The sequence below is a fragment of the Anas platyrhynchos genome, chromosome 19, assembly GCF_047663525.1.
Source record: "Anas platyrhynchos isolate ZD024472 breed Pekin duck chromosome 19, IASCAAS_PekinDuck_T2T, whole genome shotgun sequence".
Classification (NCBI taxonomy): Eukaryota; Metazoa; Chordata; class Aves; order Anseriformes; family Anatidae; genus Anas; species Anas platyrhynchos.
In genome coordinates, this window is record NC_092605.1 from 9,136,651 (window position 1) to 9,163,605 (window position 26,955).

General features: G+C 63.3%; 1 protein-coding gene across 6 annotated transcripts in view; it reads left to right on the forward strand.

Moving 5' to 3' along the window:
• The first annotated feature begins 1,869 nt into the window (after nucleotides 1-1,869).
• Nucleotides 1,870-26,955, forward strand: part of CASKIN2 (CASK interacting protein 2) — a 32,808-nt gene continuing 7,722 nt past the window's right edge. Inside the window, exons 1-12 of one of the 6 annotated variants that reach the window (XM_027471486.3) lie at nucleotides 1,870-2,051; nucleotides 4,153-4,873; nucleotides 22,082-22,133; nucleotides 23,786-23,883; nucleotides 23,996-24,141; nucleotides 24,266-24,361; nucleotides 25,148-25,278; nucleotides 25,497-25,605; nucleotides 25,736-25,844; nucleotides 26,158-26,252; nucleotides 26,330-26,447; nucleotides 26,690-26,872. In XM_027471486.3, the coding sequence (XP_027327287.3) occupies nucleotides 4,780-4,873; nucleotides 22,082-22,133; nucleotides 23,786-23,883; nucleotides 23,996-24,141; nucleotides 24,266-24,361; nucleotides 25,148-25,278; nucleotides 25,497-25,605; nucleotides 25,736-25,844; nucleotides 26,158-26,252; nucleotides 26,330-26,447; nucleotides 26,690-26,872 (1,231 nt within the window). In that variant the 5' untranslated portion in view covers nucleotides 1,870-2,051; nucleotides 4,153-4,779. Of the gene's footprint in view, nucleotides 2,052-2,647; nucleotides 2,737-4,152; nucleotides 4,874-21,550; nucleotides 21,971-22,081; nucleotides 22,134-23,785; nucleotides 23,884-23,995; nucleotides 24,142-24,265; nucleotides 24,362-25,147; nucleotides 25,279-25,496; nucleotides 25,606-25,735; nucleotides 25,845-26,157; nucleotides 26,253-26,329; nucleotides 26,448-26,689; nucleotides 26,873-26,955 lie in introns of those variants that run through there. The other 5 variants (XM_072025847.1, XM_072025845.1, XM_072025844.1 and 2 more) reach the window with 5 other exon arrangements.

Genomic DNA, 26,955 nt, shown 5'->3' on the forward strand with positions numbered 1-26,955 from the left:
GCCGCGGGCGTCACTCGTGCCAGCGGGGCCCCTTCCCTCCCAGCAGCAACTGCGTGCGCCGTTCTGGTTTGGTGATGGAGGGAGGGGAACAATTAAGGTAAATCGCAGAAGGGAGGGAGGTTGAATGCCCGCTGGGGCCGCAAGGACGGTGCTGAGCTCCGGCCACCAGTCAGCTGCCCAAGCCCTGGGCTGGGGAGAGCTGGCAGAGCACTGAGCTGTGTTCTCAGCCTAAACTGGCTCAGTCGGAGGAGCAACAAATCTGCTCCTTCTGCTCTGCCCCTACCCCAACCACGCTGCTTTTACACGCTGCCGTGAATTAAAAACAAACCAAAGCAAACCAGCTCCTTCCCGGCACCCTGCGAGCAGCTGATCGTTGTAGCATGGGCTCTAGATGGCAACAGCGACCCGAAGAGCTGCGGGAGGAGCAGGGTCCACACAGGACCAGGCAGGGCCACGGGTCGGTGCTGCTTTGGGCACTTCGCTGCTGGGGTGCAGGGGCTCAGGCCAGGGTTGAGGTCTCAGCCAGCCTCCTGAGGGTGCCTCCGCCCCGAAAACTCCTCTCAAAACACAAACAACTCCCCCGTGGGCAAGGAAGTAGCCAAATGTTAGAGAGGACTTTTCTGCAGTGGGATTTCAGTGAATTCCCTCAGCCCCTGGTCTGCGGACACGTGGAAAAAAAAAACATTCCAGGCCTCTGACAGCTCGGTGAGGTGGAGAGGGCAGATGCTGTGCATGGGTCTTTGTGCTGAGGATCACCAAAGGGGCAATAATTTACCCAGCAGGTAACGGCAAAGCTGTGAGGTGCACGATAGGAGATCAGGGGCACTGAGGCTAATCCTCCTTTGCTGCTTGCCTGCTGGCACGACTGTAATGTGAAAGCCTGGGGCTTAGGCGTGGTGTCCGGAGCACCCAAACGTTGTTTAACAGTCAAAGGCTGAGCTGGAAATTGTGGATGTCCAGCAAATCAGGGGGAGCTTCCCCATGCACCCTCGGCTCCAAGGGCAGAAATTCAAGCTGCAGTGCCCCCGCTTTGGCCACACAGCGGGTGGGAACCGGGCGAAACGCACCCGCCCTGCGCCCAACTGCGACGTGTGCCTCGTGCCGGGCTCTTTGGAAAGCAGCTTTAGTTTGTGCTCGGGGAGCTGCACGGTGTAATTAAGATCATTCAAAGGACAAAAAGTGCTGGAGAAATTCAGGGGAATCTTAGAAATGTCACTGAGCTTTACAAGCTCTGGCACAACTCGCGGAAGGGATACCGAGCCCCAGCGCTTCCCGGGATGCTTCCAGCTTCGTGCTTCGACACAGCAGCTGTGAGATGTTGCCCTGGATGACGAGGTGCGCATCACCACCTCCTGCTTCGGGCTGTGCAGGAGGCCACCAGCCCCTCGCCACCACCCCGGGTGCCATTTGGGGTTTGGGTGGCAGCGGGGCTGGGTCTTTGCTGCTCCCCCGGGAGCAGCGGGCCGGGCACTTGGCGCAGCAGTCCCGAGCCTCTGCGTGGTTTTAATCGGCTCAGCTGCCGCTAAGCCGCCGCTATCATGCAGCAAAAGCCGGCCGGCTTGCTGGGCAATCCCCCGCCTTAGCACAGCCGCGCTGGGGGCACCGGGGGGGGACAGAGCGGGGCGGGTTGCAGAGGGGGCGAAGGAATGGGACGGGGGGGGCTGAACGCAGGGCTCGGCCCGCAGCAGCACCGCGCCCCCCGGGGACCTCTCGGGGACCCCTTGGGGACCCCTCTGCCGCCGGCCCGGCCCCACTGGAGGCTCGGCACGGCTCGGCACGGCTCGGCCCCGCTCCGCCGGCGCCTGGCGGTGAGTGACAGCAGCCCCGGCCCTGCCCGGCCCGCCCAGCCCCCGGCCCTTTCCAATCAGGCCGGGCAAGGGAGGGATTTCCTGCCGGGACGGGGAGGCACGGCTCGGAATTGCACGGCTCGGGATTGCACGGCACGGCTCGGCTCGGCGCTGCACGACCCCGCTGGGCTCGGGTTGTCCCGCTGCTTTGCGCTCCGGTCCCGGCACGGCTCGGCTCGGCTCGGCACTCTGCGAGCAGCCCAGGTGAGTGGCGCTGCCCCCCCCCGGGACCCCGAGCTGCGCCCCCCGGAGCGGGGCACGAGTCCCACGGAGCCTCCCCGGGGCCGGGGCCTCGCCGAGCTGGGGCTGGAGCCCCCCAGGCAGGGCGAGCTGCCCCCCGGCCGCCCCCCCGAGCCCCTCTTTCTTTGGGGGGGGGGGGGGAGGCGGCAGCCACTTTCTAGCATCTTTCCTGCCCTGTTTGCGCGATGGTTTCGGGGTTGTTTCCCTCCCCTCTTTCCTTTTCCTGCGGCTGGTGCAGAAACTTCGCTTCTCCAGGTGGATTCCTGCGCTGGAGGCAGGGCTGGGGCGGGCGGGGTGGTCGCTGCAGCTCCTCCAGCTCTGTGCCTCCCGCAACTCTGCGCTGCTGCTCCTCTCGCAGGAGCGGGGATCGGCACTCGGAGCTCCCCGCGCCTCTCATTGCATTTTTCGAGCCTCGCACGCTCCTGGGGAGGCAGGGAGCAGCGGGAGGCTGTTTTCTAGGTGAGGCCACGTGGAGGTTTTTTTTTTGTGTGTGTGTAATAAACGGATAAACAGCACCAACGCCCTCGTACTCCCTTTTTTTGTGCTCGCAGAGCAGCGTGAAGTTGGACTCGGTGCGCTGCGTGAAGGGAAACAAAGTAGGCTCGAAGCCGGTGCAGTGCAGGAAGCGTCGGGAGGAGATTTGTTTGTGGTGAGGGCTCGCTCTGAGCTGAGCGGCTGAAACTTGGTCGGGATGGGGCTGAGCTGGGGGGGTGCCCCAGGACACGGGGGGGTGATAGCTGACCGAACTGGGCACTGCTATCAGCACCAGGTGCTGAGGGTTCGTCAGCCGAACCAACCCACGGCCCCAGGGAATGAGCGAGAGGGGGAGAGCCCCCCAGCCTGGCCTGGGAATTTGGGCACCTCCTTGTCCCAGGAGCCAAACCAGCCCCAGAGCCTTGCCCCTGTGGCCGCCCTGCATGGCACTGCACCCAGGGGAGGGCTGGAGGGGGGCAGCACGGCTCCCAGGCTGGCCGTGGGTGGGCTGAGCGGCGCTGTGCTTGGTGTGGGGTCCCGGGAGGCTCTGGGACGGCCCTGCTGCTCTTGCCCCTGAACCAGGCAGGACTTCTCCTCCCGCTGTTGTTGCTTTCTCTCTCCTTCCGTGGTTTCTGTCCTCGAAGCAGTGACCTCGATCGCTGGGAGGAAGGAGCACCCAGTGTTATGTAAATGGCCGAGGGCGAGCGCTTTGGGAAGGGAGACGGCACAGCACAACTGGGTGCTGGCTGGGGGAAACTGGAGCCAGTTCCCATCCAGCCTGGGTTGGCGTGGCGGGAGTTGTGGGGCGGGCTGCTGGCAGCCCCGCAGCTGGCATGGGGTGAGTTCCCTGCCCTCCTGCTCCTCCCCGGGCTTCAGGGCAGCCTGGATGCACGGCCCTGAAGCAGGAGCGATTTTCTTGCTGCCCTGATGCAGGGGGAGAACATGGGGCTGGGAGGGGTGAAGGGCTGCAGCAGGAGCCTGGGACCTCTGGGGTGTCCCCGCCAGCCACAATCAGGGCTTGACCTCGTTCCCCTGAGCATGGCTGTGCTGCCTGCTTGCACCCAGCTTCTTGCTTTGGGCCCAAGAGCAGTAGTTTACCTAGTGAAGAGCGTCTTGGGTCCCGGGGCACTGAGCTCCCCGGGTAGCTCGGAGGGCTGGGGTTTGTCCCTGTGCCGGAGGGGAAGGGTGCCAGGCAGGTTCAGCCGGTCCCAGCGGCTGTGCAGGGAGGACTTTGGCTCAACCTCCCCTGCTCCATCGTGTGGGTGCTGCCACCGGCAGAGGGGAGGGGGAAACGTGGCAGAGCCCCGTTTGCTGTCCTCGGGGAGGGCACGGCGTGGCCAATCCCCTGGGCTGGAGGGCAGGGAGATGAGCAGAGCAGCAGCACTCATCCATCCGTGCCCCCCCCCCCCCCCACACCAGGAGGCTTCCTCTGCAGGTTCTTCCCTCTCCTTCTAACAGGAGGATGAGCCCAGTCCCGCCAGGACTAAATATAGTCAAAGTATTCGTTCTTCGGCGCGGATACAAAAGCTGTCGCGACGGAGCCGGGAGGTAAATGGCCTCTGGGGGCTGACTGTGCTCTTCCCCTCCGCAGGTCCCAGGCTGCCGTGCCAGCCCGCACCGGGGCTCGGCTGCGCGCGGGGCTCCCCAGCGTGGCTGCAGCGCTGTCGCCAAGAGGAATGCCGAAGCGAGGGGGCTAATGAGCACCAGAGAGGGAGGATCTATGACTTCCAGATGGCAACGAGCCTGTAATCCCTTTGGGAAGAATTAGGGACTCATCAGTGTGGCAGAGCCTGGCGAGGGGAGCAAAGCGGAGCCCAGCGCAGCTTCAGCTAAGAGGCTCGCAGCATCCCCATGTCGACCCCACTGGGTGCCCTGCTCCAAGCCACCCCGCTGGATCTCGTGGCATCATCCCATTGCTGCCAGGAGCTGGTCCCTCAGCACTGAACTTTTTCTCATCTTAGCTGATTGCATGTTCTCCGACCGAACCTCGTCTGGGTCCTGCTCCTCCCGACGCAGAAAGGGACCTCAGCCGCTAACAGAGACACTTCTTCCTTCTTCTTTTTATGTCCCGTGGGATTTTAAAGCATTTTTCTTGCTGGATTTCACCGTCTCTCCGAGCATGTTTTGAGGATTTACAGGCTTACTCTCATGGCTTTATAAACCTCCGGGATCCGAGGGCTTCTTCCTTGTGCGCTGCTGCCGCTCCCACCTGTCCGCCATGGGGCGAGAGCAGGAGCTGATCCAGGCCGTGAAGAACGGGGACGTACCCGGCGTGCAGAAGCTGGTGGCCAAGATCAAAGCGTCCAAGAGCAGTGAGTACCTGGGTGCGGAGCTGCTGCTTCCCCTCGCTCCTGCTGGGCATCACCGCGTGGCCCGGGCTGCGGGTGCTGTGTGGGGCCGGTTCAGCATCCGCACTGGGGTGTGAGCGCTGACTTTGAACCTGGTGGCTGAGTTCCTCCACACTGGGAGGCGGGAGCACGAAGGCAGCCCGGGCTGGTGGAGGACTGAGCTGTAAACATCCCGGCAGGGCTCGGGTTCCCTTCAGGCTCAGCGCCAGGGACCCCGAAGTGTGGGCACCGAGCGGGGAAGGGCGAGGGGAAATCACAGCGGGGCGGGCGGCGAAGCTGCTCGGGGGGATGTGGTACAAAGGGTCTTGAGCCATCGCCGCCCGCTCCTGGCCGTATTTATCTTGTGAAAAATTATCATCCGAGCCGGTCGACTGGAACCAATTGTCAAGCCTTGAATTTCAGTCTGGTAATGTTTAACCCTTCAGCAGTGCTGTTTTCTTTCATGTGTGCTCAGAAAGGTCAGCCGCGAGCGGGCTCAGAGCAAATGCTGGGCTCAACCCATGCTGAGCGTTTGGTGAGCTGGGGGCCTGCTCCTGCTGGTGCTGTGGGGGTCCTGGAGGGACTTTGGGGTCCCTCCCAAAAACTTCCAGAGAAAATGGGGGTTTAAAAAGGTGGAGGAGCAGATTATGGTTGGTGCTGCAGACCTTGCAGAGAGCTGAGCTCCTGGGTAGGCGCTCCGGTCACTTCTTGTGCCATGCAGAGAGAAGGAAGCTGGAAAAAGTAAATAAAAGGGCGTTTGTCGGTGGTGCGTGACGAAGGGAAGGCTGCACAGCTCCTGTGTGGGCTGCAGGAGCTGCTCTGGGTGAGAAGAGGCCAGAGAAACCCCTTCCCTGTGCTTGCAGCCTGCGGGGTGGCTTCAGCTGGGAAGTTGGTACAGGAAAAACGCACCTGGGCCCAGCTCCCTGCTGCAAGGTGCTTGGGGAAACTCCCTGAAGGGCCCTCCTGGTCGTGGCCCTTGTCGGGGTCACGCTTTGTGGGAGGGTCTTTGGGGGCTGCAGGAAACTGGGGGGGAGCAGAAATGTTTTGGAGAGGGAGAGGGGAAAATCGGGCAGGAGAAAAAGCTTGAAGCCTTAATCGGGGTGGTTCAGGGCAGAGAGGCCGGTGCTAGGAGCCCTGAGTTAGGCTGGGGATTATAAACGTGAGGTGGGGATAAAATCCCTTGTGGTGGCTCCTGGGGCCATAACTTGGCAAATCCCAGCACTGGGCTGCCTCTTCCTGCCCCCGGAGCCAGCCCCGAGCCTGCTTGGGGCACCGAGGGTGCTGGGTGCCCCATATCTGGGTGACAGGACCGGGTGCCTTCACCTCCACGTGCTGCTCAGGGTCCCTGGGGGTCACAGGCTGTGTGGGGCAGGGCCTGGGGCTGGAGCAAGGTGGATTTCCTCGTGCAGGAGGCTTGAGGGATGCCCCGAGGCACTAAATAAAGAACATCAGCCCCGAGCTGGTGTCCCAGGGCAGGCAGCGCGATGCAGGCAGCTTGGGGCACCCCCAGCTCTCCTCCCCTGCGTGCCGGGGGCAGTTCACACTTGTTTCCTCCGATAGCTCTCGCTCTCAGCCCCTGTCTGTGTTTTCTCTGGCATCTTTCCCCCCCCCCCAGCCACGGGGCACCCACGTGAACGCCTGCCTTGAACTCCCCCGCTGCAGCGGCGTCTGCAGGTCCCTTGCTCTGCTTATTTTCATTTTACTCCTTTATAAGGAGGGGGAGACAAAAGCCCAGACCCTGGCAAGGCCACCTCGCAGCCCCCGCCTCTCCCTTCTCCCTCCCGCGCCGTTCGAGCAGAGCGTTTGCTGCTCATTAAAGCTCCTTTTCCATATGACAGGCCGAGATGCCGATGGATTTTTTTTAAAATCCCTCTAAGAGTCCTTCTGCTGTCTCGGTGGATTGGGAGCTCCGTCACTGTGATTAGCCCTGCGGGACTTCCTGTGCCTAAAAAAGTCACCGCACGTAAGCAAGAAGCGAGCGCCAGTCCCGGCAGCGGGGATTGCAGGGCTGCGGTGTTGAACGTGCACCCTGCACAAGCCCTCAGCCCCACAAGTGGGTCGCAGCACCTGGCGTTGTGCGGGGGGACACAAAATTTGGGTTGGGAGGTTCAGGAGCAGCCTGCGGGAAGGGGACACGGGGACACCGCCGTGGCCGCTCCTACAGGCAGAGAGGAGAGCGGGCTGCTCCCGCTGCCCCGGCCGCTCTTTGTTGAGGTTCCCCTGAGCAGCAAAGAAACGGCTCCTCTTTTTAATTTCCTCCCCTCTCCCCTCCCCTCCGCGTCTGGAGTTTAATTGAAATTGTTAAACGACCCGTCACGGCTTTGGCCTTTCTCCCTGGCGATCAATCCCGGCCCTGCCTGGCCCCACTCGCTAACAATGCCCCGGCCTGGCCGCGTGGGGCACGGGGGCTCGAGCCGGGGCTGCAGGAATCCCTGCCACGGGGTGACTGCTCCTGGGGCCGGCCGGCTGCCACGGTGCGTGGGGAGCTTTGCGTGTCCCTGTCCCAGCTGGTGGTGGCGGCAGGGTGAAGGGGCAGGCAGTGGGGTGGATGCCGGGGGGTTTATCCGAGGTGTGAGCCTTACCGCCCCGCCGACAGCCCGGGACTGGAGGTGCTGGGGAAGGGAGCAGGAGCTGGGCTCGCTGTTTGCCTTCCTGCAGGGAGTGGTGGAGCTTTTTGTTTAAATGCGCGTGAAGTGCAAAGAAAGGGCGACAGCTGAGCAAACGCCTGCCGAGCTCAAGGACGGGGAGCGCAGCCCTGCTGGGCCTTCACCCCCTGTCACCAGCCACCCCGGGCTTTGGGGGCTCCCAGACCTCAAGAACGTGGGTGCCTGGGGTTCAGGTCCGCCTGGGCCGGGGCCTAAGGAGATGTTAAACACAAGGAAAGCTTCTGGAGGGGGGAGCCTTGGCTCTGCCCTGCTGCCTGGGCTGGCTCCGCTCACTGCCGCGTCCCGGCGGTGCAGGGCACAGCAAGGGCTTGTGCCAGCTCTCGGCTGCTGCCACCCGTCCAGCTGGGCAGGGGAGGGACGGTGGCTGGGACACCAGCGGGCAGATGTGGGCTGATTCGCTCCCTGCCTCCCCCTTAACTTTCCTCCTAAGCCCCGGTAGCTGTATCAGCCTAAGCCCCGAAGCGTGAGCTTTAATCTCTCTCCTCCTATTTGTTACCCTCTGCCACCGGCGCTCTGTGTCCCCGTTCTCGGCAGAATCACCTGCCCTCCCTCCGAGCCCTGCAGGATTTTTTCCTTGTCTCGGTGGCAGCAGGACCCGTGGGCGTGCGGGGAAAAGGTCACTGCTCTCCTCGATCCAGGAGTTCCTTCGTGATGGCACTGGATGCGCTGTTGTGTCAGCAGCACATCCCACATCGTGGTGTCCTTCAAGGGGGCCCGTCCCACCCTCCCCACCTGCAGGGAGGTTTGGGTGGCGTGGGGAAGAGCCAGGACCTGCCTGCAGCGGGCTCGTTATCGGGTCAGGCTTTTGCCACCCCGCTGCTGGTGGCACAGGGACTGCCGGGCACCGTGCCTGCTCCGCTCCTGCCCTGGGCACTGCAGCTTTTGGGCTCTGGCTGTGCCCCCGAGCCAGCACGCCACCCTCGCGTGTCCCTCAAAGCCTGGATTTCAACCAGGACATCCCAAACATCCCCGGTGAGGTCCTTTCTTCCTCCCCATGCCTACTGGAGGTATGTTGGGCTGGCCGGGCTGCACCGCTGCGTGCGGGCTTGGAAGGGCCATGGGCATGCCCAGGGCTGCCACAAGCAGGGCCGAGAAACTTTGCCACAGCAGGCGAAGCTCCAAGAGCCACCGGCAGAGCCCGGCCAGTGGTGGCCCTGTGCCGGGGAGCCCCCCACCCCGCAGCCTGCCGAAACGTGCTTTCAACCAGCCCGCTGTGGGTGGGAGGGGGAAAAGGAGGCTTCAAAGGCTCCTGCCAGCGCGGCGCAGCCGCCTTCCTGCCGCGGGGATGGCGGCGAGGCTGCAGCTGCATGGTACCGAGGGGGGAGCCTCAAATCCTTTCCTCCTCCCACGGCTCCTGGCCTCTCCGGGGGGGTCTCTAGCAGCAGTCGTGTGCCAGCCTGCAGTTTGCTTGGTGCTTTGTTTTGTTTTGTTTTGTTTTCTTGTTCCCCCCAGCACACGCTGTCATGAATCCCGCCTGTCCCAGCTCGGGGAGGGGTTTGCCCCCTTTTCTTCTTTTTTTTGGGGGAAGGACGAGTCCCACACAGGCAGCGGCAGCGCGAGGAGTGAGGCCACGATGGCTTTTCAAAGTTTTAAAGCCGGCCTCTGCCGCTTGTTGTCTTTGGATGGGGGCCACAGGCGGCCCTGCCGGGGCCTGGCTGCCACCGCTGCACCCGGAGCGAGCGTCGCCGAGCGGGGAGATAAGCCCCAAGCAAACAGCGCCACGGAGGCAGACGGAGCGGCTGGTGGGAAGGGGTCACCCAGCCTGTGGGGCACAGCTTTGATGTCCTCTGTACCCCATCACCCCATCCCGGGTCCGTGTTTCTGCCCCCATCCTTTAAAAACCCTTTGGCAGGGCAGACTTCAGCTCCGTGCCGCAGCCTGTGCCACCTGCGGCTGCTTTTTTTCCTCTCTGGGTGAAATAGTGGGGAGATAAAAAAGGGGATAACAGAGGGGAGTTGTGTAAGGGACGTGCAGGGGAGCTGCTCTGGGGTGTTGCTGCCTTCCCCAGGGGTTGGCCGGCAGCTCCTGTGTGTCCCAGGGACGTGCCCATCTCTCCTGGGGAGTGGAGCCGTGCACGGGGCCGTGCTGGCTGCGTTTGGGCCGGCAGCAATCCCCAACACAGCACGCAGGAGGCTGAGGTTTGGGGCGGGAGAGGGATTTCCGTCACTCGGGCATCTCCCGGTGACTCAGCCCCGGCCACAGGGCTCTGCTCTCCCCCTGTGGGAGCTGCGTGATCCCTCTCAGCTGCCTGGCCCAGAAACGTGGCACAATTTGGGTGCCGACAGCTCCGAGGCAGGCGGGCAGGGAATCCCAGAGCAGCGTGGGACAGCGCGTGCCCTGCTGCTGGAGGCAGCTGTAACGGGGACAGCGCTCCCCAGGGCTGCTCCCAGGCGGGGGAGGAGGAGAAGCAGCAAGGACACCGCTGGCACTCGTGTCCCGTCCTCCTTCCGTGTGTCTGGGACGTGCTGGGGGGGCACGGGGCTGGTGGCAGGCGGCAGGGAGCTGCCAGAAGGTGGCAGGAAGGCTTCCCGAGTGGTGGTAACCGAGCTGGGGGTGCTGTGGTGTCCCCCCAGGGCTGGGGTCTCCTGCTGGAGCTGACGGTGTGCTCTGGGAGCACCTCTGCCACGTGCTTGGAAGCAGCCCCACACGTGCCCGTGCTCCCTGGCTTGCCGCCACCCAGGAGGGAAGCTGCTTCTAGATGGAAACCTCACCGTGCTCCTCCTCCTCCTCCTCCTCGTGCCTACTGGGGCTGAAAATCTCGGCTGTGACCTAGAAAAGCCACCCGGAGCGTCTCCAGCACCCCGGGCATTGGCCCTCTTTGGAGCGGGAACAAGGCCGTCCCCGAGGACTGCGACCAAGTCTGCAGCACAACTCGTGCTGCCTCTCCACCGCACGGCCGAGGGCGGGGAGACCATTTCCCCAGGCCGAGGAGCGAATTACCCAATTCCAGCACCTCTCCAGGAGGATGGTTTGCAGCTGAGCTGGCTGGGAGCGCCCGGCAGCATCCCGGAGAAGGCCGGGAAGAGTTAAAGAGGCGCTCGGTGCCGTGCGTGTGTGTGTGCATGCACGCGCCCTGCTTTGTTTTGAAAAGCGCCTCGGCTGGCCTGGCCCCGCGCCAGTCCCGGGGCCGCCGCTGGCAAAACGCAGCTTCGGCGAAGAAGTATGAAAGGGCAGAAACTAAATAACAATAAACCACCTTTTCTGGCTCCTGCGGCAGGCAGGGGGTGGGGAGCCGAGGGGCGGGAGCTGCGAGCTTGCTGCTTTTCCCCCAAATTGTGCCACGGATTCCCCCCCAAAATCACCCCCTGGCTGGAGAGGCGAGGAGCTGCCTGAACCTTGGGCCTCACCGAGGTGTCCCGGTGAGTCACGGACCTGTCTGGAGATGCCCGACCTGCTTGGAGACGGCTCCGCCGGAGCGCTCTTTACCCTCCTGGGGAAGGGCAGGACGCCCTCGCCCATCCCTCGCTCCCGTCGGACGCCCGGGGCCGCGGCAGCCAGCGCGCGGGGATTGGGAGCGAGGGCACCTCGAGCTGTTTGCAACCCGGAGAGAGCGGCTGGGGCGGCGAATCGCCGCCTTCGATGGCGAGATAAGGGCAGGGCAGCGGGGCCGAGCCGCGTGCGCGGCAGGTATGCGGCTCCTGCAGCAGCGCAGGCTTGGCGCAACACGTTCCGGCTGCGCTTCCGCAAAGCCCTGCCAGCGCCGCTGCCGCTCCCCCGGGAGGCCCCAGCCAAATGTGTGCAGGGAGCGCGCGGGGCCCCCAGCACCGCCACCCAGCCCCTGCCCCTGCCCCTGCCCCTGCTCCTGCTCCTGCTCGCTGTGCTGGAGCAGCTGGGATGGGCTGAACTGGGGGCGGCTGCGCCATGGGGTGCGAAAACTCTCCAGGGTTTCCTAGCGCTGCCCGTGGCTGCAGGCGCTGCTGGTGCTGGTTGTGTAGGAGCCCCGGCCTTCCCGTCTCGCAGAGAGACTCGAGCAGAGCAGTAGTGTGCAGTAGGGAGGATGGCTTGGGGTGCTCGAGGTCTCCGACCTTGGCCCCTTGGAGCAGCGGGCTCAGGGTCTCCGTGGCTCCTGTCCTTGCTCCGTCCTTCCCGCCCCTCTTCCAGCAGCCCAGCTCTGGTCTTGATCTCGTCTCTTTGCAAGGACGGGTGCAGATAAGGGGTTTTCGGGCTTGGGCTTAGTTGGGTACAAACACCCCTTGGGAGAGGACAGACTGGGAAACCCCTGGAGCTTTCCCCTCATCTTTGGAGGCTTCTCTGCCACCCCTGGCACGGCTGGGGCACGCCGTGCAGCAGCAAGGCGACGTGAGCGCCGCTCACCTTGGCAGCTTCCAAAAGGGGCCAGAGTCCTCCCTGGTGGCTAATCATTGCCTACGGGGGGACGCGGTGCCCTGCGGGCCTGGCCGGCAGTGCAGGGAAGCGGGGATTGCTCTGGGCTCCAGCCCAGCCCGCTCTGGTCACCCTAAAACACCTCTGTTTGGATTTTGTTGGGGCTGGTGTGGTGGGAAGGGCTGCCCCTGTCTTCCTCGAAGGAGCTCCCGGTTATCCCGAGAGGTTAAAAAGAAGGGAGATGCTCCTTGCAGGGGAAGAGGCAGCGGGGCACGGGGCAGCCAGCAGGGATTTGAGCTGGCCCTGGCCCTTTCCTCGTTAGTAAAGCCACGTCCCAGAGCGGGGCTGAGTTGTGGCCACGTGAGGAGGTGCTGTGAGACAGCTCCTTGCAGCCTGCCTTTGTGGCACAGGCACATTGGGTTTTGCCTCAACCCCATAGCAGCTCCTTGCCCCTCACGTGTGGGGCCCCCAAACTTGTGTTCCCCGGGGCTGGCGGAGCTCCCTGCCTCGGAGCAGCTGTCCCGCAGCACGTGCCGGGCTGGAGCTGCTTCACCTGGAGCCTGGAGTGGGTGGGGGTCTCCTCTGCCTCCCCGCTGAGTTGGGGCTCTGCTGCACCCCACTGCACCCCGCTCCCAACGCCTGTGGGGCCAAATTCGTGCTGGAGACGACCCCAAACATTTTCCCAGCTGGAGTGTCTGTGGGGTGGGGGATGCAGGAGCTGGTGCGAGGGGGTGCCTTTTGCCCTTTTGCTATGAAAGTGAGCCGCCACGACCCTTTTTCCCCCTTTGCACCCCCCTCTTTCTCCTCGCCACCCCCTCCGGCAGGCGCTGCGAGGCGGCAGGCGGGGTTTTCTGTGCTCGGCTCCCAAGTGCTGCCTTTGCCTTCGCCGCCAACTCGGGCTTGCCGGGGCCGTTCCCGACACGCACCCGGCGCGCTGGAAAGGCATAAACAGATCGGGTTCCCGGCAGGGGTCCAGGGACCGGGCAGGCCTTGGCTTGTGGCCCACCACCGCTCGGTCACGTTGGGGTGCGGGAAGCACCGAGGGAGGGTGCTGGGACCACGGTGATGGGCCCTGACCCCGCTGTAAATCAGCCCGGCCGCATTGTGTGGTATGCGGGGCGGGGGGACAGGGCTGCTCCGTCCCGCCCTTGTCCCCAGCTGGTCCCCGAGCAGCTGCTGCCCGGCTCCGGCACGGCTGTGGGGCCACGAGTCCAGGCTGGGCCACGCGAGGAACCCCAAGCAGCTGGGCTGCAGGGAGGGCAGGAACGCGGTGCCTGGAATAACTCAGCAGCCGCCAAGGCGCACGGAGGGACGGGCACAGAGCCCCCGACGGGCACAGAGCCCCCGACGTGTCCCCGCTCCGCCATGGGGACAGGGGGACGCCTCGCCCACGATGTAGGGCATCCCTGGCTGCTGCAGGTGTTTGTCGGGGGAATTTGCTTCCACCTGGGGACACGCAGCGTGGTGTGGGGTGCTCCTGTCCCCTGCGGGGGATCGGGGAACCCTTCGCTGCCGCAGCCAGGTGACAACGTCCCTACGGCCAGGGACAGGCAGCAGAGCAGAGCTGGGTCCTTCTCTCAGGCTCACCCCAGGCTGGATGAAGCTTGGCCCGCACCAGGTGGGACGGATCCATCCCCTGCCCCTGTTCGCTGAGCTCCTGCTGCTCTTTCCCAACGCAGGTGCCACCAGAGGCTGCAGCACCTCTGCACCTGCAGGAGCCGGAGCACAGCGTCCCCAGGGCCAGCAGGAGCAGGATGGAGTCTGGGTTTCGGCTCCATCTGGAGGGAAGGAAAGAAAAGCTTTGCTGGAGCCACTCAGCTCTGGGCTGTGACTGGGATCAAGCTCTGTGCGTTTGCTTGAAGGTGGCTGTGGGAAGCCAAGAGCTGCTTCAGTGGTCTTGGCCCCTCAGAGAGGGAATCCTTGTCTGGCACGGAGGGGAAACATCCCCAGACGGGGTCCTGCTGCCTTCCCCATCCCCTGCAGGGCCGGGGCCGCGCACATCCCAGGGGAGCCGCCGGCGCGTTCCTGAGCGGGGCTGGCTGGCAGCAGCACTGGCTCGCGGGGTCAGAGTTGAGGAAAGGCATCCGCGAGGTATTTTTAAACACTTGTGACTTCAAACCCCGTCCACACAGCCGCCAGCAGCACTTGGAGGTCAGTGCTCGGCTGCAGCCGACCGCTTGCTTGGGGGTGCTGGCACAGGGGGTGCCTCGGAGGGGGCAGATTCGGATCCCGGCCGCTGCAGCGCGGGGCCTGGGCCCTGGGAAGGGGCGATGGTGCTCGAACTGTGGACCTTTTGGGTGACCTCGAGCGAGTGGCTTCACCTCCCGGTGCCTCTCCTCCCATCCTGTGTGTGCCTTGCCTAGATTAGAAAGCATCCAGGGTGGGGACAGCGGCTCCGGCTGCCCCGGCAGCGCTGCTCCAGGCACACAGCCACTTCCCCCGGGGCCAAAGGGTGAGGAAGTCACAGGATTTCCAGCCACCGCATGGCTGCGTGCTTCGAGGACCGGCTCCACCGGCCGGAGCGGATCCCAAATGCCGGCTGCCACGTGCAGGGGACAGAGCAGCCCCTGTGGGTGCCGAGCTGGGGCAGAAGGGGACAGAGCAGAGCGCCTTAGGGCGGCACCAGCCTGGTCCCCCTGCCTCAGCCGTCCCCGGGAGTTACACAACGTGCTGCAGCCTTCCGAGCTGGAGCCTCGCTTCAGTCCCTTGAGCTCACGGGGTTTTTTGCCGGCTGCTCTTGGCTGCTCTCATTTTTATCTGGGGCTTGTCGTTGGAACGGTAAAATGAGTAGTTAGGTGCTCCTCTGGAGCGTCAGAACCCTCCAGGTGTAGGTGGGTTGCTGCGTCCCTGCCCGCCCTCCCTAATTAACTGTTGCTCAGCGAATCCGGACCGACTGACCTGCCCTAATCCTCCCCTGCGAGGCGAAGCCTTCAGCTGCCTGCTCCTGCTGCTCGCCTCGCACGTCCGCCACCAAGCCCGGCCCGTGGTGGCTGCAGCCCCGAGGGGGCACCCGGAGGCACCCCAGGAGGAGGATCCCCCCCCCAGGGCTGCCTCACGCTGCTGCTGAGGTTGTTTCCCTCACCTGGGGCTCCCTTTGTGCTCCCATTCATCGTGTGGCCCCCCCACATCCTGCTTCCCCCCTTTCTTCCTCCCATTGAACGTCTGCCCGGCGGAGTGTTTCTCCCCAGATGCTCAAGTTCGCTGTTTTCCCAAGCTGAGTCTGCACCAGTTTGTTCCCTGCTGCCTTCCTAACCTCTCCGAGGCCCTTTGTGTGATGCCGACCCACCCAGCATCCCCCCGGGTTTCATTAACGTGCCCTTTACTCAACATCCACGAAATTGCTGCGGGTGCCGCTGCAGCCCCTTTGCCTGGGCACCCGCAGGGACCAGCGGCCCCTTCCCCGGCTCCTGGCAGGGAGCTCACGCTGGACCAGCTGAACGGGAGCCAAAACACATTGGTAATGCCCGAGCAGGTCCTCTGCTGCCATCTGCACCCCGCAGCCCCCGAGGTGTCCCCAGTGTCCCCTCGGCACAGGTGGGGCTCGGCGCTGTCCTTTCCGGGGCGGCCGCGGGAGCCGCACTTGGCCGCTGGCCCCCTCGGCTATCGCCCCATCTCTTCCCGCTCCGGGAGGTGTCCTGTCCTTTCGGAAGGATGGGGGAAATGGAAAAGGCTCCACCTCTTCCCTCGGCAAATACAGCTCCTCTGAGTTCACATCCTGCAGAGCCCAACGGCCAGGTCCCAGCAGGGACGGTGACTTCACCTCCCGGTAACGCGTTTCCCCGGCCAGCTGGGAAAGGAGCCTCCGTATCTCTGAAGGAGCCGCCTGGCTTCCCCCACCCAAAGTCTTTCCCAGCTGTTTCCATCCTGACAGGGGCCGGGGGATGCAGAGAAAGATTTCAGCTCCGTGGGGAAGGGGAGCTCCTGTTCAGCCACGGTGCCTTGAGGCTCGGCCACGAGGCTGGGGGAGCCCCGGTGCTCGGGGGAAGGAGTTGCGCAGGTGCAAACCCCGAGGTAGCACAGGGAGGTGGAGTGAGCACCCTTCTGAGATCCTTCTGAGATCTTTCTGGGGGCCCCAAACCTGGAGCAGGGGCACATGTTTTGCTTTTGCAAGGAAAGAGGTGACTCCTGAGACGTATTTCCAAAGGGCTCTTGTGGCATCGCCTCCCCTCCTCGGTGCTGGCTCCCTCCATCCCCACCCAGACTGCGAAACCTCGGGGCAGAGAGGCGAGAGCTGCGCCTTCCCCAGCTGCACGGATGGGGACAGGGCTTCCGACGTGGCTTTTCCTTTCATTGTTCTGAGCGAGTTTGCTTTGAACGAGCTGTGTGTTTTTTCCTGCTTTGCTTAGAGGGGGAAATGGCAGGGGGGAAATCGGGGGTCTGGCTGGGGGTCCCTGCGGATGGCTGGGGCTGTGCTGCGGGCGAGGGATGCCCGGAGGCTGCGCTGCCTGGGGATGCTGCCCCCGCTGTTTCCGACCTCTTTCAAATACTTCATTGTTGGATTTTCCCTGCGAAAAACCAAAGAAGGAAGAAGTCTCCGGCTGACTCCAGGGTCGTGCTGCCGTGCCCTTGGACTCGTCAGTGGTTGTGGGTTCCCCAGACCAGCCCACGGAGGAAGGCAGAAACTTTGGGCCTCTCAAACTCCTCCACTGGCTGCTCAGAAATGGGTTTGTGGCTCCTTCAGTGCAGCCTTTGCACGAGGAGACCCAGCGGGGTGCTTCCAGCGAGATGTGGGGCTACCAAACCCAGGAGCGGGGCTTGTTCGTGCCGGGCACTGTGCAGCCTCTGCGGCATCAACACACGCAGGGCCCTGGCCAGGTTTGGTGCAGCCTGCGCCTGGCTTTGGAAGGTTTCTCAATGGGTAAAGACACTAATTATCCCCGAGGAGCTGCCAAGACACTGGGGCAGGGAATGATGAGGGGTTTCCAGCCACCCAGCTCTCTCCCATCACCATGGGATGGGATCTGCCTCCCCGCTCGCAGCCTCCCTGCCCTTGCCAGTTACCCCAGTGGCTTTGCCCCAGTCGGACGCACCCCACGGGCGCCTGGCTTGGCAGAGGAGCTGCTGTCAGCGTTGGCCGAGAGCCTGTTTGCAGGGGTGCTGCGAAGCCTCAAAGCCCAGCACGAGCCATTTGTGGGCAGGAAGGCGCTCGTAGCATTTGGGTACTCGGCTGGGTGTCGCAGGCGGCACCACCCTGGCCCCTGCCACCACCCTCCCTCCTCGGGGAAGATTGGGGGCCCCTTCCCAGCGACCTTGCCACCTTTTGGGGTGCGGGCTGGTGGCTGCGGCAGGCAGCCAGGGTCGGGAGCCTCTGCTCTCAGCCAGGCTCGCTGGGCAGCTTCGGTTGTGTCTCTTCGTGTCACTGTGGCCGAGCTCCTTCCCTATCAAAGCGGGCGAGTCTCTTCCCAACCAGTTGGGGAACAGCCGCGCCGGGAGGAGCCGGGTGTGGGTGGCCGCGGCGGACGTGCCTGTGGACGGAGGGGTGGCAGGAAGGGGAAGATTCCCGCGGAGGAGGGATGGATGTCACCTCTTCATGTCTCATTTTCTTGGCAGACACCAAAGTCTGCCCTGAGCCCCTGGTCCAGAGCTGCTGCAGGCCAGGGCAGGGCTGCTCCGGGCCATCGAGGCCGGGCACAGCAGGTCGGGTGAAGCTGCCACCTCCTGCCACCTCCGCCTCCAGCCCCGCGAGGTGGCTGGCTCCCTGCAGGAGGCGGCTGGTGAGCTCCTCCAGCTGGTTTATGGCCACACTGGGGACAGTCCCCTGGTGGATTTTATTTTCCCGAGAGCGGATGTGCTCATACTTGGTGCGTCCAGAGCACACAGCTCTGCTCCCACCTCCTGGGGCAGCGGGCATGTGTCCCTGCGGTGCCCAGACGGAGCACGATGCACGGTGCATCAGGTGCATGATGCTTGGGGTTGGGTGTTCGGGGCTGCTCGTGGCTGGTGGTACAGGGATGCTGGCGGTGCAGGGGTCTCCACCGTGCAAGGACAGCAGCCACGCAGTGAGGGAGCTCTGCTGTGGCCACGCAGGGCACACAAAGTCATGGAGGGGTCCCAGCAGGGCGAAGGCAAGCCTCCTTTCTTGCACCTCCCCAGGCCAGGAGGCCCCAAGGGACGCGTGGCAGGTGCCTGGGGCGTTTGGGTATTTCCCTCCCCAGCGTGACGTGGCCAGCAGCACCGTGTCCGTCTGCAGCGCAGTGCTGGAGGGGAGAGAGGGCGTCCTCGCAGGGACGAGGTCCCCGCTGAAGGGCGCGGGTGAGTCACGGTGCCCGGCGTGCTGGCACAGGGGGTGGCGGCGGGGCTGGGCGAGGGCACGCCTGGCTCCACGCAGCCGGCACAGCCGGCGCCGGGCGAGCGCCCCAGGGGGGGTAAATACGGGTTTGTGCCGGGCCGGCTGCCAGCGGTGTGCTGAGGCACCCGCCCTGGCCCGCTGCCCCCCCTGGGGTGCCCCCGCGCCCCACGAGGAGCTGAGCACAGCCCCGCATTGCCATGGCAGGGAGCAGCCCAGCCCCGCGGGGAAACTGAGGCACGGGGGCAGTGTGCTTCTTTCCCCGGGGGGCTGATGGCCCTGGGGAGCTGCTTCACCGCACAGCACGGGGCCGTGCCGCCCCAGCCACCCCCCCCAAGCAGGTGCAGGGCAGCTCCCTACCTCCCAGCCAGCGATGCGGGACTGGAAACCTGCTGTGAGCAAGTGCCCGACACGCCAAGAAGCCAGCCGGGGTGGAGCGATCGGCCGCGAGGGTCGTGGCACCGGATCGCAGCGGAGCCTCCGCCACGGCCGGCGTCCCGAGGAGCACGTGGGCCCGCATTTGTAAGCAATTTGCTGGAGCTCTCCGGAGGTGTTTCCTGCCTGCTGCTTTGGCAGCGAGTCGCCGCACAGAAGCTCGCTGCCTTCCCTTGAGGCCTCGCTCAGCCCCGGCCGGCGCTGCTGAGCCTCGTCCTGCCCGGGCAGGAGCAGGCGAGCGCCAGGGGCGCGGATTGGGGCCAGCGGGACCCCCAGGAGGGGCACGGGGCTGAGCACGGAGGACGTTTGTGTCCAGAGTTAACCCTTGGGGTGTGCAAAGCCCTGCTCTTCCCTGGAAATGTCCCCATTAGGGCTTCTTGCCTTTCAGTGTTAGATCCACCTTTCTTCTGGTCTTGGCTCAGGGTTAATCCTCCTGGGAGGGATTGTGTGGGGTGCATGGTCCCTGTGTGGTTCCTCCAGGCTCTCCAGCCCCGATGCAAACCCAAAGGAGGTGCCGAGGCATTCGGGAAGGATCTGACCGCCTGCCCCATGTCAGTGCCGTGGCTGGATCGGCCCTGCTCAGCCTCACAGGGTGCTGGGTGCCTGCTCCTTCCCCTGCCTGCACTTTATCTTTCATCCTGGCTTCAAACCCTGCGGATCTCCAAGCAGTGATTTACCCGGATACAAAATGGGGGTGAATTCCTCCCCTTCCCCACCAAGAAAGAGGCTTTATGGCATTTCCATTGCAGAAGAGCCCCGGAGGCAGAGGCTGCTCCAGCTCCTCTCTTTGTCCCTTCTGCCTGCCCCATGTCCTGGCACAGCTCTGCCGAGGATGGACCGTGCAGGTCCGCCAGGGTGGGGAACTAATTTGAGGAATGTTGCTTGTTGAAAGGAGCAAAACCAGGAATTTGGCCGTGCAGATGCTGGCTGCTGCCTCCCCAGGGCCGCAGGGACACCCGCTGCATCCCAGCCCTGCTCTCCGGACCCCTCTGGCCAATCCCAGCCCCTCACAGGAGATTTTGGGGACAGCTCTCCCCATTCAGATAGCAGGCACTGCTCAACTCCAGGACCAGCTCCTGGGGGTGTTTCTGCCTCTTTTGGCTGTGCTTGTGCCCGGTGGGCATCTCCATCCATCCCTTCTCATCCCACATTGCCCACCTGGCTTGGCTCTGCTGCTCCTGCCCGAGGGCACGGTGAGGATCCCTCTTCCTCCTCCCCAGAGCCCCCGCTGCAGGTGCTGAGAGCAATTCCCTCCCAGACTTCATTTCCCGGTGCACAGAGCATCCTTTGGGACTGTGGATTTATAAGCCCTAATTAAAAGAGACAGGGGTGCAGGAGGCCCAGCATGAGAGCCCTGCTTTCGGCTCCAAAGCTGCTTGTGTTATGCTGTGCAAAAAAGGTCACAGCTCTCTGCAGCATCGGGAACTCCTTCTTCATGGCATGAAAACCAGAAAGCATCCCTGACCGGCCTCGTCCTGCGGCCGAGCAGGAAACACCAGCTCTGTGGGCATTTCCGTGCTGCCGGGCAGCCAGGGAAGCTGGTCCGGGACTTGCTCTGAGTGATTAAAGCTGCTGTCAGTAACTCCAAGTAGAGGAACCCTTCATTTAGTCTTCAGTTTGATCTCTGTTGTGTCCTCTGGAAATCCCCCAGCAGCTCCTCAGCTCTTCCTGCTCCCCATTTCCAGCTTCTGTCGGAGATTTTCGGATGGGGAAGACGAGGACTTTTCCCAGAGCAGCCAGCAGCCTCCCTGGCTCTGCCGGGTGCCCGCAGTGTGATCCTGGCTCAGAAAACGCCTCTGTAAAACACACACCACGGGGTTCGGCGTTTATTGTCTCTCTGTGACTCAGATGAGAAGTGGCCGGCTGCTTTACAAGTGAAATGTTATTTTTTCCTAAGTGTCAGGCCCGCAGCCCTGGCTGGGCGGGGAAGCAGCCCCTCCGCGTGCGCCACCGCGGCCAAGGGAAGCGGCTTTTCCTTGATGCCGACCCCAGATCCTCGGGTTTGGGGTGAAAAGGGGCTGGAAGGAAAAAGGCAGAGCACCGCTGTCCCTGGGAGCAGCCTCCTTCAGGGAGCCTTCGCACTTCTGCTTGGCACAGAGCTGCCCGCCCCGGCGCTGGTGAAGAGCTAATTACGGTGATCCCATCCCGATCTGCTCTGCTGTGGCAAGAGTCACGAGCCCTTCACCAGCAGCCACTCAAAGCCCATTTGGAGTTAATTAGGCTGTTTACAAAACATTTGAAATTGCAGTAATGAACGTGCACCATTACTCGGTTTCCTTTTAATTATACATTTGCATGATGAAGGAGCCTGCCCCCTCTTCAGCTCTGCTTTCCGGCACAGGGGCTGCGCGGGGGAGCTTCGTGGGAGATGGGCGGAGAGGCTGGGAGACGAGAGAGAGGAGGAGGAAAAGGAGAAAGAGGAGGAGGAGAGGAGGCTGCGAGGAGAGAGAAAAGGAGAAGGAGGAGGAGGAGAAGGAGAGGGCTGCAGCACCCGCCCCGCAGGCCTGCCGTGCTGCAGGGGAGGTGGCTCCTTCCCCAGGACCCCGCCACATTTCAGCAGGGCTTGAGTGGCTGCTTCAGCCCAGGCTTTGAGCCCAGCTCCCAGACTTTGTTTTTCCGTAGGAAACAACACAAACCTTGCAAAGCATTTAATCCTCCCCGGCTCGGCAGCGATGGGGCTGCCTGGAAAAGCAGAGGAGGAGCGGCCGCATTTCTTGCCCCCTGCATACCTTTCCCTTTCTTTCCCTTTTTACTTAGCACATGAATTCCAGAGATGTTAATCCGCTCTCAACCCCTCGGTTGAGAAGAAAACGTCCTCTCTGTGTGGGAGGAAGGAATTCATTCGAATTAATTGCGGGAAGGAGTGGGGAGACGGGGGGCGCGCGCGCCAGGCTGTGACGAGGGTGGGGTGAGCGTCCCCCACCGCTCGGTGGCCCCGCAGCGGAGGGGAGGGACGGGCAGGAGCTGGGGATACCCAAGGTGGCACAATCCTCACATTCATGGCCGGAGGCTTCAGCCTCTGCCCGCGCCGTAAAAATGCCAGCCATGTGGTCTGTGGGCCTGGCCTTGGCGGCTGCGGCAGGCGAGGACAGCGAGTGGGGGGCGAAACGGCTCCGCTCAGCACTTCTGGGGTGCCACTGCGTATAAAAGGAGGGAAGCGACGTCCCCCCGCGCAGGCTGGCAGGAGCTGCGGGGCCCCGACCCATCCCGGGGCCGTGGGGGCGCACAGAGATGGGGCAGGAAGGACAGAGGGAGGAAGAGATGTGAGCTGGAGCGGGCTCAGCCCGTCGAGAGGGTCCGTGGAGGTGAAAGCAGAGCAGGAGAGAGGAGCCGTGGCGGGGATGGGGCAGGCGCTGTTCTGCGCGCTGGGAGGTCAGTGTGGCCGCGGGATGTGCTTCGTGCAGGGCACTGAGGTTCCCGTTCAGCCCTGTGGGGCTGCGGGGATCGTCCTCTCGCCCTGACCTTGGCCTCTTTTCTCTGCAGAGCTCCTGGGATCTGCCAAGCGCCTGAACGTGAACTACCAGGATGCGGACGGGTGAGTGCTCCCCGCTGGGTGCTGGGCGCCTCCTGCATCAGCACCTGCGCAGGGCAGGGGATGGGTTTGCTCGGGGCAGCTCTCCTCAACATCCAGTTGGTTCTGCCTGGGTCTCGTAAACCTTTTGGGGTTAACTGCTGAGCCTGGAAAACACAGCAGCATCCCGAGGCAGTGCCACTTCACGAAGCCAGGGCAAGCCCAACAGGGGCAGAGCCAAAGCCTGCGTGGATCTGAGCTCAGGGCTGCGCTCAGCCCACCCTGCACGGGTGCTTTAACAACAAAATTCTTCATAAAGCGCTTCTGCATCCCCCTCTGTAGGGCTGGGGGTAAAAAAGGGTGTAAAATGTGTTCAGCCAGTGCCCTGTGTGCTGAGTGCTGGGTACCGCAGAGCGGAGCAGCCGTCCGTCCAGCCACAGCGCATGCACGTGCTTGTGTCTGTGTTTAATATCCCAAGAGCAAAATCCCTTCATTCGGGGGGTTAGAGAAAGAAAAGATGAGGTTGCTAAGTGACCACAGCATATTTGTGTAGCTCATCACTTCCAAAATCCAGGCACTTAATAAGCTTGGTACTGAGAGTTAAGGAAACCACAAAGGCCCATAAAATAAATAAGCGCATTATTCTTATTGAATTAACTCTGACCCGTGAGTTATTAGCACTGGTTTATGTATTATTGTTGTACCTAATTTCTACATGTTTTCTTTTCGAGGACTCTGTAGGAGGAGGTGTCAGTTGATGAGTCCTAGCAGGCCAACAGGGGGTTGAAAATGTGCAGGATGGCTGTCTTAAAATAATACTATGCAGATGGAGCTTAATAGACACAAAAATGTAATAATAGAAGCGATGATCTGATTCTGATAAGGCACAGGGCTCGTGTTCGGGCGGCTCCGGGAGGGCTGCTGGTGTGAGAAGGGTCTGTTCCCCTTCGCAGGGCCACATGTGGTGTTTGGGTTATAAAAAGCACTGGTGGCTGTGCTGGGCTTCCCTGGGGGGCGGGGAGGCAAGTCCCATGCACATGGGGCCACACCGCACACCCCTCGGGAAAGCCCTGCTGCTGGCGGTGCCCTCGTCCTTCAGAGGGGGTGGGCGTCCTTATTTTGGGGTGGAGGTTTTTGGCGTGGGCTCGGTGGTGCGGTGGCTGTGTTTGGAAGAGGGAGCAGGCCTCCCTGCTGCAGTCAGCCCTTCTGTAAGCCCAGAGACCCCCCAGGGACGCGAGGATGCCCTGGGGTGGCATCCTCCAGTCCGTGCTGGTGGTGCAGGGCTGGGAGGCTGCCGAGCCCTTCGGAGCCTCCGCGGTGGTGCGAGAGCCCTGTGCTGAGCCTTGCCCTTCACGTGACAGCACCGGGGGAGCACGCTGGGCAGCCGGGCCCCTTTCACAGCCCCGAGACACAGAGCTCATTCATTCCCAGCTGCCTCCCCCGCTGCGCCGTGGGCTCCCGGCATCCCTGCTGGCACGGGCAGAGGGACGGCGCCGGGACAGCCGAGGGCACGGAGAGCACAGAGGGCTTTATCTCCTCTTTGCTCTGGGGAATCCCATGGGAGCTGTGTCTGGAGCAGGGTCAGGAGGGACGTAGCCATGAGCCACCCCGCTGCGTGTCCCCACGCAGAGCAGGGGCTACAGGGACAAGTGCTGAGCCCTGCCTTGTGCCCGTAGGTTCTCGGCGCTGCACCACGCGGCCCTGGGCGGCAGCCTGGACCTCATCTCGCTGCTGCTGGAGGCACAGGCCACCGTGGACATCAAGGACAGCAACGGTAAGGGGTGACCCCCTGCTGCACCCTGCATCTCCAGCAGCCAGCTCAGCCCTCCGAGCGATCCCAGGGGCCTGAGCCCTGCCCTGCCCTGCTGAGCCCTCTTTGCCCGCAGGGATGCGCCCCTTGCACTACGCGGCCTGGCAGGGACGCGTGGAGCCGGTGCGGGTGCTGCTGCGAGCTGCTGCCTCTGTCAACATGGCCTCGCTGGACGGGCAGATCCCGCTGCACCTCTCGGCGCAGTACGGCCACTACGAGGTGGTAAGTGAGAGGCGGTGCCACCCCAACGGGGTCTCTCTCCCGGTCGGTGATGATGCACCGGGCAGGAGAGGGCAGGGGCACGGGGTGGTGCTGAGCCCCCCATAACCACGTTGCTCCCCCGCAGTCGGAGATGCTGCTGCAGCACCAGTCCAACCCCTGCCTCATCAACAAAGCAAAGAAAACCCCCCTGGACCTGGCCTGCGAGTTCGGGCGGTTGAAGGTGAGCACCTTCCCTCTGCCACAAACCCCAAAGCCTGGCGGCAGCACCCGCCTCCCCCCACGGCTGGGCAAGGGCGGATCTTGAACCCACAAGCTGTGGGTTTTGCTCCCAGCCTTGCAGCGGGGCAGCAGCAGGCTGGCAGCAAACCTGGGCATCCTGATCCCAGTTCCCTGCAACTTCTCCCCCCCCAGCCCCAGCTTTGCTCCCGTTTAAGCACAGACAGGCTGAGCTCCCTAATCCCCAGCAGCCCGGAGCGCCCAGCTCCACTCAGCTGCTCAGGATCCCGGCGTGGCTTGTGGGGACGGGGCCCCCCTGTGCCCCAGGAGACCCCCACCATGGGGCTGGGCTGGCATGCGGCCAGCCAGACTGTCTCATGCCCCCAGCGGGGAGGGGAGCAGGGGCATATTTCCATTCCTGGAGTATCTATAATATCTGCAGCTATAAACAGGGCAGTAAAAATAACTCCTCTGTGCCTTTGAGCTGCCCTGCGATGCTGAGAGTCGCTCAGGGCTTTGAGAGACTGAAGTTTTTTAGGGCTTGGTCTGAAAAGCCTGATTATGGGAAGACTATTTCTGGCTGTGCTGACCTTCTCCAGCCCCTCACAACAGCGTGGCCCCTGCCAAGCTCTCTCTGGGCCCCGCCAAGCCCTGGGGCTGTGGGATGGACGGGAACAGTGGGTGGGATAGGGAGCACAGAGCTGTCCCTGGCAGCAGCAAGCTTGAGTCCCTTGCTGGGGTGTTGTGACGGGGACACCTACACCTCTGCTCACCCCTGTGCCCTGTGCAGGTGGCCCAGCTGCTGCTGAACAGCCATCTGTGCGTGGCCCTGCTGGAGGGGCAGTCCAAGGACTCAACCGACCCCAACTACACCACCCCGCTGCACCTAGCAGCCAAGAATGGGCACAAGGAGATCATCAGGTAACCCCTGCCAGCCCCTGGCACTGCCTGATGCCAAAAAACCATCACGACTTCCATCCTACATCCCCCTAAACCCACATCCCTCTTACAGGCTTTGGTGCCTCATCCCCAAAGCCTCAGCGGTGCAGAGGGCTGTCCCCTTCCCACTGCAAAGCAGCCGATCCCCTGACCCCTATACCTGTGGCCTCCCGTTCATGCCTTTCCCTCCTCGATTCCAGGCAGCTGCTGAAGGCAGGGATTGAGATCAACAAGCAGACGAAGACGGGCACAGCCCTGCACGAAGCCGCGCTCTATGGCAAAACAGAGGTTGTGCGATTGCTGCTGGAGGTGAGCACCAGGGGACAAAGCTCTCGGGCCTGGCCTTCGCCTCCCTCCCATCCCCTCGGTCCCTCCATCCCCCGTGGGGTGGCTGCTGCTGCTGCAGGCGGTGGCACTAACCGTGTCCCCTCCTGGGCAGGGTGGCGTTGACGTGAACATCAGGAACACCTACAACCAGACGGCACTGGACATCGTCAACCAGTTCACCACCTCGCACGCCAGCAAGGACATCAAGCAGCTGCTGAGAGGTGAGATGGGGCCTGTTTGTGGCCAGGCCCTGCCTGGAACAGAGGGGGACTTCTCCCTAACATGACCTGCCCCGTGCTCCCAGCTCCTCCTAACAGCCCTAAAACAGCCAAGCTGCAAGTGTCGGGATCTCAGTCCCATCGTGCTCCCACTCTCTGTGCCAGCAATCCCCAGAGATCGAGTCCTTCCTGCAGTCTTAATGTTCTCTTCTTCCCTCTCCTTTCTCTTCATTTTCTCCTCCCGCCTTTCTCGAACCTCTCTCTTGCCCCGCTGTGCTCTGGTTCCTTTTTTCTTCCCTCCATCCCTTGTCTTCAGAGGCATCAGGAATCCTGAAGGTCCGAGCTTTGAAGGATTTTTGGAACCTCCACGATCCGACTGCTCTCAATGTCCGGGCAGGAGATGTCATCACGGTGAGGCTGCTCCCCACTCCCTGTCCCCTGTCTGGCCGCTGCCTGGTACCAGCCCTGTCCTCCTCATCCCCACGCAGGTCCTGGAGCAGCATCCCGACGGGCGGTGGAAGGGGCACATCCACGACACTCAGAAGGGCACCGATCGCGTCGGGTACTTCCCCCCCTCCATTGCCGAAGTCATCAGCAAACGAACAGGTCGGTGGCCCTCCTGGGTGCGTTGTCCCCGCTGTGAAACCACCTCTCCCTGCCCAGCCCTTCCCACAGGACAGGTCCCTGTCGCCCTGGCTAGCTAGGGGGCGGGGAAAGGAAGGATTCTGGTGGGCACAGGGGGTTGTATGACCGGTGGGGTGGAAGTTTTGGGGTTTGAGACTCAGATACCCCCCCCTTGCCGCCTCCTGCACGAGCTCTGACCACGCGTGTTTTGTCTTTGAATGCAGGCATGATCCTCCCCCGCATGGCACCCACGCACCAGCGCCAGGGCCCCCCCGGGGCCCTCACGGCACCCCCCGGCGGGCTGCAGCACCTCCCCGACGAGTGTCCGCAGCAGGCAGCCCCAAGCATCCCAGCACCCTATGGCCACCTCACCCTAACCCGGACGGCCCCGGGCCCTGACAGCTCAGGTCAGGGGTGGGGCTGGGGAGGGAGAGGGGCCGGGGACCTTCCCCTGTCCCCAGCCCTGCCTGCGCAGGGGACGTGGGGGGAA